Consider the following 10,605-nt stretch of genomic DNA (forward strand, 5'->3'; position numbering starts at 1 on the left):
ATTGGGGGTAGGAGCATTGGTGTATCATGGGGCATGTCTAGTGACAGTAATGGCAAATAAACATTTCCTCAGTCTTGCTGTGCAGGTGTGTACAGTCTGGAGTGTTCTGGAAAGGAAACAAACCCACTGTGTATAGCATGGGACAGGTCCCTGACAATCTTTTTCAGGAAACAGCAACGTGTGTGGATTTCCTTTGGGTCTAGCGGGTTTGGTCCACTGATACTGAATATGAGAACTTTAACCTATTGTTAAGCCTATCCATAATACAGTTAAAAAAGGAACACTTTACAAGCTGGAAAATGTTGCATTTTGAATGAAAAGACATTGATGGCATATAATGAGCACTAGTAGTGGTCATTTAACTAAAACATTGAATGTAGCAAAACAATTAGCTAGCATACTCTTACAGTTGTACAGGTTTAGCTAGCTAGTTATTTAACACAGGCTGCTGGAGGCTCAGTAAACTTGTTCATCAACTCTACCCAACACAGAAAAAACACTGAATGAAACTTTCTAAACATCTTATACAATAATCCTATAGTACTTACCAGATCACAAAATAGCTGTATGTTTGATCACTGTTCCTTCACAAAATTCTACTCCTGACAAAACAAAACAAATATTTAATTGTTCTTGCCACCATTTTCAGGTCCAAGTGGTTCCTGTGTATTTAACTTAAGTGGGGAGGGGAGATATGAACTCTAGATAATGCAGTGTTGTTTAAGAGCTGCTGTTGATGCCTGTTCCACTTTCAGCAACTCCAGCTATATATTGCAAGTTTCATATCACTCAAGGTTCTCTGGCAATGCACACCGATCACACTTATTTTTCCGTGTTGAGACTCAAATTCTCGGAGTTCTGTATATAACCAACCCTCACTTAATGACACACATCTTGCAAATTGTTTTAGGAGTGCATTAATGACAAATAGATCTGTTTTAACAGCCAGTTGGTAAATCCTGCCACCATTTGCTCTATATTGAACAATATATGGGACATAGAGGATGGAGATTAAAAGTAACTTGAAAAATTAATGACTGCTTTAGAAACTACGTGAGGTAGTGATCCATTTGAAAGCCACCATTCAATGCAGGATATGAGCAAATGTAAAAGAAATACCAAAGGTTTAAGGTCGACAGGGAATTTACTGCATGACAAATGGCTGATGTTGCACAATTTTAAAAAACATCCAAATGACCTCATCTAACGACTGAATTAAAGCAAACAATTCAGATCAGTTCATTTGCCAGTTGATTCCCTGCAGACCTGCCTTTTTTATTTTAGTTTTTAAAACTCTCCAGCTATTTTAGTTTAGTATTCTGGTGAACTTAATGTATCTTTTGTTTCCACAGTGTCTGCTGTGGTTCTTGATGTGTCTTTCTTTGGGTTTTGAAACTTGCACCTCACCGCGGCTAAAGCAGAGCAGAGCCAAACAGGATGCCCCTTTTGTCATTTCCTCCATTCTCCAAGCGGGTCTCCCTTGCTTTGTTTACACTTGTTGAATCTCTGGTCCCTTATAGCCCTCACCACCAAAATATGGAGCTCAAAGGATTTTTGAAAGCTTTTATGAAGCTGGGAGCTAATATAATTAATTTCATTACACCAGAAATCTTTATTTCAGGTCTGTTGTATTCTTTGGGCCATGACTCATGGTTATGTCAAGATGATATTTGGCAATCATGGCTTCTCATGAAGGCACTTGAAAGAAGCTGACTACTGTTAAAAATTATTTTAGTGCAACAGTTTTTCAGTCTGTTGCAGCTTTTGGCACACTAGGTAAATATTTAGTTTTTTTTTGTTTCCCCAAACTCTACCCAATACCACAAAGAAACATCAATGGGGCCTATTCTTGTCCCATTTCAACACACTACAAGGCAAAAAGGAAAAACAAAACATGTTCTGAGTGACATTTTATTTCAACTTGGCTGTCCCTATGATCCAAAAGAATCATCAGTCTATTTTGAGAATGTAGATGTCAATGCCCCCATGGGGGGGCGGGGCGCCAAAGAGCAATATGTGCCTGAGCAGCAAAAATGAGATGAAGCCCTTAACAGAGTCCCAAACACTGGAACCAGTGACAATCCACTTTTCAGAAACAGCTATAAGAAACGCCGTAACCATCACAGCATCAGGAAGGAATTAAGAAAAATACATTTGTGATCAAGAAAGTCAGAGGTGTTACATCTTTTATGATGTTGGTTTTTACAGGTATGTTTCTTCTTTTGAAAGTTCCACCTTGTGCAAAGTGTCCATTGTTTGGTCAGTTTAAATATTAAATTAAAAGGTTGGGGGATACCATAAGCCCCTTCTTTTAGAGGAAAACAAAAAACAAAGCAAAAGCAAAATTATATCAGAGGAATATAAAAAAAAACTTCACATATCTTACAATATTTCTAGGTTTAGCTTATTTAGCCTATTAACACAATAATTGCAACTGATCACAGATTGCAATTAACAGCTTTCAAAATTTCCTCACTACAATAAGCCACAAAAGAGGAATTGTATATTGGTCAACCTCTGACAGAAGGAACAGAAATTATTTAAATTAAATGGAAGCCACTGAAGGTACCGACAGGATTTCCTCTGTTGCAAAGTCAGGAACAGCAAGTGGACACTGGAATGCCGAATCACCATTGGGCAGTGGAACCTCACTTCTTGTTACATTCCCATTCGGATGCTCTGAATGATCTGGAATATTGCTGAGGATGGGGGGGGGGGGAGAAATTCAGCTGGTTACATCATTTCATTTTAGTTCTGAACAACTTGACAGAAAAATTCTGGAAGACTGTGATTTTCGGCTTCCACTAAAACACTGCAAGACCAATGATGACAACTATATTTAATGCCTCTTGTTAAAGCACTTAAGCAGAGGCCTGTGGACGGGAACTTTACTCCAGCACATGCTTATGTTCCTTTCCAACTCTCCTTCTTCAGCACAACAAAAGCCATTTTTCCAAGCTTGGGAAGCAGAGTAGCTTTTCTGTTTATTTCACTGCTCTGCTAGGATCAGATAAATGTCTGCCAAAAAGCAGGGGCAAACAGAACAGGAGTACAAGAAGAAAGGAAAGCACAGGGCAAAATGTCAAATGTCCAATGCAAATACTCTTTGGAACACTAAATGGACAGAAATTTGCTGACAGTGTTGGCAGCAATCCCGGTACTCAGGCCCTGCCACATCATTGTTTGCACACAGCAAGTGTCAAAGTGACCAGCCATGACTGAACACACAGACAAAAAACTTCATTCTTATAGAAAAGCACAAATGAATGTAATACTAAATAAAATAAAAAATATTCTGAATATTCTCAATTGAAATGGGGGATCAATGACTATCTTGGCATTCCTGTTGTTATTGAAAACACTGTTGTGAGATCAGATGCACCTGCAGGACTATAATGTTTGTACGGGGGGTGGGGGGGTATGCATACCATTAAGTGAACCTTTCCATCAGGCCAAATGCCCTCATCTTCGCTGTCACTTTAATGCAAGGTCTCTTTAAATAGTGTACAGTTACTAAAGAACTTTTTATAAATGTACTGTTCATGAAGGCAAATAAAACTGCAACATTTACAACTTTCTGACAAAAAAAAAAAAATTAAATAAAGGATTAAATCTGTTGAGAGGGAAATGGCAACATCAGTTTTACCACCAACATCTGCATTTGTTTTTATATGCTGTATAACTGCACAAATAAAACATTAAACATCAGATTTATAAGTGTTTCTGCTGTGACAAATTTGAATGTTCAGCTTCCTAAATGCATATCAGTGAGTTTCCCTTAACCTTCACAAATCATGCACAATGAAAAAAAACTGACCCTTAATCATGAAATACTTTTAACAGCTGCACCTTTAGAGGTGAATGGCTAATTTGAATGGTAAATATTACAAACCAGCAAAATTAGAATACTTTTATAGTGTCAATGTAATTATTAGGCTTGCATGGGTTCCACTATTTTAAAATTATTATTAAACTAATGTTTAATGGATTTAACATATAACCCACTTAATATACTTCATATTGCCTAGGTAGCCTTTTGTGCTGAAATGAAATTAGCTACTCATATTACCTACATATCATGTACGTTTGTATACGTATCTATTTTAGTTTAAAATAAAACAAGCTAAACTTCACATCATATAAAAAAAGCACGTAATTATTATGAAATTACAAAATAAAGATTCATTAAGATTTTAATAAGATGTGACATATCAACAAATAATTTTAGCTGACTAATGTTAATACCATCCAAGAAATGAAAAGAAATGTAGTGACAAGTGGCTGCGGATTAAAAAAAAAACAAACCTTGGAGGGCGGCTACTTTCTCGATCTTACTCACCTGAACCGCATACAACAAAGATGAAGAGTGCCAGGAGCCATGGTCCCACTGAAACTTTGTCATCGTTGTTATTTTTCTGTGGAAATAATAAACTCCAACATGAATACTCTGCTGTGTTAATGAACGTGCTACTGCTCGTCTTCATATAGGCTAAACTATGAAAGAGAAAACAGGAAAAAGACGAGAGCAGTTTCAGCGTTACCACATTAAAAATGAAAGCAGGTTACGATTTTCATGTATATCAGCTTTCTTGCGCCGGAATTTCTCGAAATATTGTCTTCCTAAACTATGTCAAACATTATTTGGACTTTACATCGGGGGAAAAGCCAACTCTAATACGTTTCATTTAACCCAGAATCTCAGTCGTCGCAGTCTTACCGATGTTTTGACATTGCCTCTTTGGGTGATGTTTTTGCTGTGCTTCTCGTTGGCCATGCGAATCCTTTGTTTTGCCACCATCGTTACGGGTATGTGTAAGGTTCAAATCGAAACAGAAGATTTATTTGAAACGACGTCAGGTAGGTAGCTAGCTAGCTAACTAGACTATCGTGGATGAAAGATTTTCAAGGGAGCGAAGAAGAAAGTTATCTCGGTTTATGTCTACGTACTCAAAACTGAACCCCGCCTCGACCGGAAGATCGTAGGTGCCTCCTCTTTCTCCAACCAAACTCAGTTTACAAAATTGACTTTTTGTATTCTTAACGCTAACCATAGTAATGTCTCTGCGTTCGGCATTCGCCTGTTTTTTAAATAAAATTAAAGAAAACACAAAGTGCACACGCTAAAACCTCAGCTACATTTTTTTTTATTCTTAAGTTATCCCCACACAATGGCTTTGAAGTTTGATAACATTTCAAAATGTGTAGCTAGCTAACTGCTGTATCGACGAGTTCATGCTAGTCGATAAGCCATACTGCACCGTGACGTCTTTTCAAAATAAAAGTCAAAAGACAGTGATTGCGGTGTGGTGTCAACGGATTTTTGCTGAGATTTGTTTTTGCTTTTTTGGGTTGCAAGGTCAAGCTGGACATGGACTCTGACATTTGATTTAACTCTGTAAATATAATTTACGTTTATGCTATGTTTAAAGCATGCCAACATGGAATCTGCATTTTATTGCAATCATGACGATATGTTACTGCCATGGCTAGGGGTTTCCATGCTCTTGGAAAAATGGAACATTATACATTCATTTTAAATACGTAGTTATTTAATGTTACAGCTCCGCGTGAGTTTCATAAAATCAGTCACCCAATCGAAAACCAATTATAACGCGCGTATTCTATCCTTTTAAATATTCATTCAACTTCCTGTATCCTCTACTAGCTGGTTAACTTGCCGTACGCTTCGTGAGAATGCGTTTGTTACTTATTTCGATTTTAATATTGTGGGCTTGCTCTCTGTATTGCGCTTCTGGCGATAACAGCGGAGTTAAAAAGATGAAGATGCAGTTTGCCACGGGTCCACTTCTAAAGTTCCAGATTTGGTAAGAAATGACAAATCAACCTTCAATTATCTTTGGGTCGTTAACATAGCTAGGCTAGCTACCTAGCTAACTAAAATAGATTACACTGGTAGCTAATCTTTAAAACTTTAAAACTAAAGACTGGCAGAACTGTCTGAATTCGTGTTTTAGTTCTCAACTATTTAGATAAATCTGTCAAATACCTTATTTGTTCTTCGTTTAAGTTACTTAGGTTGGCTATTCCCTTAACGTTTGCTAGCATTAGTTAGCTAGGTTAGCTCACCTAAAGCTAGCAAGTTAATGTTTGTAGAATAAGTAAGTTAGCGTTAGCTAACCAAGAAAACTATGTAGCTAATATTTGAACCTTTGTAATAGCTAAATATAACTACTAGCTAGTCAGCTAAATGTTATATAACTATCTGACAGTTCCAAAAACGTGAAACCGTGCAAAATAGCGCGTTAACAGTTAGCAAGATAAACTAGCTGTTTTGGCCACTACCTTGCATATTAACCGATTAACGAGATTAGCCAGTTTATCAGGTTGCATATTCCACATTCAAGGAAATCCAGTGCTCAGTATTTTTCCCAACTTTGAGTACCGTTATAAGAATAGCACTGAGTAACATTTTATTGGCGTTTTAAAAACATGTTATTGACCAGGAGTGTTTCTAGCATTTTAAAACACCTGGCTCTTAGCATAAAACTACTGTGTATAGTCGAGGTCCTAAGGTATCCTCCCCAGGAGAATATACAAAAAAGTATATTTTGATATTTGCAAGCGTTACGCCATATTCAGTTCATCATAAACCTTTGTGAACCCAGATCTTCTTTATTTAAAAAGCTGTAGATAAGAACGTGGACAGTTGAGGCATACCTATGTTCTGACTTGGTTAAGCTTGGTTACATTTCTGATATTTTGCATGGCATTAAGCAGATCTGGTTGATGGCAAACCTTTTGCAACCGCCCTCTGCTTAATTACCACTAATGATAAAGCAAATCTACAGGTCAGTCCATTCAGTCCTGACTGAAAAGCTCTATTGATAACCCGTTATTGGTATCAATGTGACAATGAATTACTCATCACATTTGTGTTGCTTATCTGTTCACTTGTTAGTCACTGTAAGTGTAGTGTGTGATGTTCAACATTTCCAGTATATCCTGAGGATACAAGCGGGTGTTTGAGGAGTACACGCAGGCCCTGTACCAGCGATTCCCAGACATCCGCATAGAGGGGGAGAACTATCTTCCTTTGCCTGTGTACAGGTGAGGTGTAAAAGAAATTCTCATAGGTTTGCACAAAAACAATTTTTTAAATGGTTTATTGCTACAGAAGTAGGAGCTATTGTAATTTGTAGTGGATCTACCCAGAATTTGTTTTCCCGTTTACCTTTGTAATGAAGACTAAAGGCAGCCACCCTACCCAGGACTGGAACCTGGGTCTCATAGGAGGTAAATGGCCAGACCAGCTCCTTGGCATAGGGACCAGAGCACCCATTTAACCTTCCTAAGTGCCCGTCTCCTTCACAACCTGATGTTGGGTTGAAATCTATAAGGAACCTTTTCCTTTGTTCCTTTTAAAATCACTCAGTAATGGTATTGATAGAAATGAGAATAGAAATTAGAAATTAGAGAAATAACACTTTTTGGATTTGTAACAGGTTTTGTGTAGTTTTGTCAATTTCATTGTAATTTTGTTGGTTATGTGATTATACTGGCAAGGGTGAGAAGGGCACTTTGATGAATCTTGCATTTAAATTATTACACCTTTTTACTTCCTGCCTCTTTTTTTCCAGGTACATTGCATTCTTTTTCTCTGTTTTCAAAATACTGCTGATTGGTGTGATCATTGTGGGCAAGGACCCTTTTGCCCTCTTTGGCATGCAGGCTCCAGGTGTTTGGGCTTGGAGTCAAGAGAACAAGGTGAGCACGGGGTCTGTTTGCATCAGTACATTACAACCAATGACAACTCCATATGGTTTCTTTATTGGACTTGTTCTAAAGCAAGGCAGTTTTATTTAAGTGGGCTAGCACATTTCATGCACAGAAGTAATTAAAAGTGCTTTCAATAAAGAAGAATAAGGCCATACTTAAAAAGCATAAGGTAAATGAAACAGTTCAAAAGAGAGAAATTCTTTAGTATAAAATAAAAATAATACATTGTTTAAGGAAATCCACAATTATTAAAAAATCTAAAATATGTTTAATCAAAGGCTCAGGAGGACATAAATATTTTCAGTCCAGATTTAAATGTGGCAATGGATTAGGAACCTCTGAGATTTTCTGGGAGTTGTTTCAAGGATTGAACAGTAGCTGCCTCTCAATGTTGTGTAATTTGTGCCATTGCCATTTGACCAAATCTTGATGATCTAAGCGGCCTATTGGTTTTGTATTCTTCTCACAGGTCAGATGTTTGGATTTTAAGACATTTATCTAGAAACAAAATGCAACTTTAAAATCAATTGTTTTGCTAACTGTAAGCAAGACAAATAATGTTCACTTTGATGTGGTAGTGCTAGCCTGAACCTATCCCTGTCATTAATGCTTTAATAAGTGATCTCGAAGATAATGCTTGTCTAGAGGCTAAAAACTTCTTTCATGAATGTGCATCACTAGGTATTTACCAATGGCATGATGTATGGAGCTATCCACTGATCTCTCCTTCGCTCTCATTTATTTAAAAGACACATTTTTTGATCTGTCTGGAGGGTTATGACAGAAAAATTTGCAACTGCAATAGTAGGAATACACGAAGAGAAAGGTGAAATACAAATGTAGTTGTAGGAGAGAAAGAAACTGTAAACAGATATAGACTCAGGAGATATGTAGTTTTGCTGCTTTGGTGTGGTTTAGACATACTGATATCATCTGTGTCACCATGCAGTTCCAGTCTTGGTGAAAGTTACAGATTCATTAGTTTTTCATGTAACTGGCAGTTATCAGCGTACCACTGGTCTCACATCTGGGATTGGTCATTCATCTCTTTGGTCAGTCTGCTTCATTTGCATGCCAATTTTAACTGGTTTTGATTGTGCAGGTGAATTTAGCACAGCAGTAAGTTGACTATTCCCATAGTAACTTAATGAATACAAATGAAATAATGTATTGCACATTGTTTTTGCAAAGCATAGCCTGGTTACCGTCAAATTTTATGAATCTGGCCTGGTAGCTTTGTCATGGATTCTAATTATTCTGCCATGTCTTGCCCCTTGTTTTCTCAAGATATATGCCTGCATGATGGTGTTCTTCTTCAGTAACATGATTGAAAACCAGTGCATGTCTACGGGTGCTTTTGAGATCTCCCTGAATGGTAAGGACCGTTGTCCAATATTAGTTTTCATTAATCAGTAATGGGGAAAACGCATTCAGCACATAATATACATTTAGTCTGGGTAACAGGATTTATGGATGTCACAAGTTAGCTATAAAATAAATCTGTTACTGAGGGATGTTCTTAATCTTGTTCATTTCTTTGACCTTTTTGCTTGTCCAAAATGTGATTATTTTTGCTAACAGCATAATGTAAAGCAGGAGTATGCTCAGTTGCATACATTTTAACCATACCTTCTTAAAGACCATTTAATGCAGCTAGTTCTGTATAGTAATATACTAGTCCTTTTGTTATCTCTCATGACTACCCCCCCCCCCCCCCATTGCCTAGTAAATAAAGTGAGGTAAATGGCAGATCAGATATGCTAGTCTGATTCAAATCGTTGCCATTACCAAGTATATAAGCTTTCATCAATAATATGATTTTAACGGTTGGGCGTTGTGACTCTGGATAGATGTTCCAGTCTGGTCCAAGCTGGAGTCAGGCCACCTGCCCTCAATGCAGCAGCTGGTGCAGATCCTGGAGAATGAGATAAAAATGAATGTGCCCATGGACAGAACTCTGCGCCATCACTCCTAACCCTGCCTCTGCCCCACCGTCTGGAGCCTAGGGCCTCTCCATGTATGAACAGCTGTTGGACAATCTACATGCATATAATTTAGGACCTGCCAACTGCCATCCATTATGAAAATGAATCATTGTTGTAATTATTATTTGGTGTATTTCTGTTTGCATGCTCTTCAGTCTAACCGTTTACTAATTTCTCCAGTCTTGAGGTGGATCTCTCCTACGGTTGTGAGGAGACGTTTATGAAGGTTTGTGCTGAAAGTAGAAGATCTACTAGTGTAGACCAGATGTCCTGCTTACTCCTCGCCACACCACCTGGGGATGCCCCACCCACAGATGAGAGCTTGGGGTCCATGGCAACAGCTGTGGACGTTTGCTACTACTGAAGCCCAAATGCTGTGGAATAATGGTTCATTTAAGGTTTTACAGCTCCTTTGTTTTATCAAGAGAGAATATGCGATAATGGGCTGAGAGTGTTTAGGAAAGTTTTTTTTTTTTCTAATTACTGCTGAATTGTCATTGCATTGTTTATTAATAGATCCAGTACCTTTCTTAACTTAAGCTGACCAAATCATGGTTATTTAACATTAGACAATGTGTTGGTTACTTTATTGAGCTCCCTAACAATTACATTTCTTTCTATATCTGAACATGTTAACTGAAATAATAAATAAAGTAATTCTATCAATGATGTATCTGAGATATCTTGTACTTTGGTCCAATTTTGTAATAGTGTAGTGCATACAATCATGGCCAAAAGTTTTGAGACACAAATTTTGGGAATAGGTTTGCTCAAAGGTTTGTCAAAGTGCCATGCATAAGGAATGGTAAAACCTCAAAGAGCAACTTCTCCCAATGATCAAGGAGCAATTTGGTGATGACAATGCTTTTTCAAGCATGACGGA

The 10,605-nt window shown here is 37.6% G+C and overlaps 2 protein-coding genes across 4 annotated transcripts; one reads left to right on the forward strand and one right to left on the reverse strand.

Annotated features, from left to right (window-relative positions):
- Positions 1-1,897: 1,897 nt before the first annotated feature.
- On the reverse strand, positions 1,898-4,862 carry LOC113570095 (stress-associated endoplasmic reticulum protein 1). Its single transcript, XM_026998308.3, has 3 exons — positions 4,718-4,862; positions 4,340-4,415; positions 1,898-2,699 (listed from the first exon to the last, which is right to left on the reverse strand). The coding sequence occupies exons 1-3, from the start codon at positions 4,796-4,798 to the stop codon at positions 2,659-2,661; spliced, it is 198 nt and encodes a 65-aa protein (XP_026854109.1). The 5' UTR covers positions 4,799-4,862; the 3' UTR covers positions 1,898-2,658.
- selenot1a (selenoprotein T, 1a) lies at positions 4,860-10,400 on the forward strand. Of its 3 annotated transcripts, none has more exons than XM_026998306.3 (7): positions 4,860-4,979; positions 5,766-5,825; positions 6,958-7,068; positions 7,599-7,725; positions 9,025-9,112; positions 9,588-9,754; positions 9,903-10,400. In XM_026998306.3, exons 1-6 carry the CDS (start codon positions 4,936-4,938, stop codon positions 9,710-9,712), a joined length of 555 nt encoding a protein of 184 aa, XP_026854107.1. In that variant the 5' UTR covers positions 4,860-4,935; the 3' UTR covers positions 9,713-9,754; positions 9,903-10,400. The 3 variants fall into 3 exon arrangements, with proteins under 3 accessions (XP_026854107.1, XP_026854108.1, XP_026854106.2); XM_026998307.3 differs by lacking the exon at positions 4,860-4,979 and adding an exon at positions 5,240-5,395; XM_026998305.3 differs by lacking the exon at positions 4,860-4,979 and having other exon boundaries at positions 5,464-5,825.
- The last annotated feature ends 205 nt before the right edge of the window (positions 10,401-10,605 follow it).

Source organism: Electrophorus electricus, chromosome 20 (assembly GCF_041902795.1).
Source record: "Electrophorus electricus isolate QZ-2024a chromosome 20, ASM4190279v1, whole genome shotgun sequence".
In the NCBI taxonomy this organism is placed as follows: Eukaryota; Metazoa; Chordata; class Actinopteri; order Gymnotiformes; family Gymnotidae; genus Electrophorus; species Electrophorus electricus.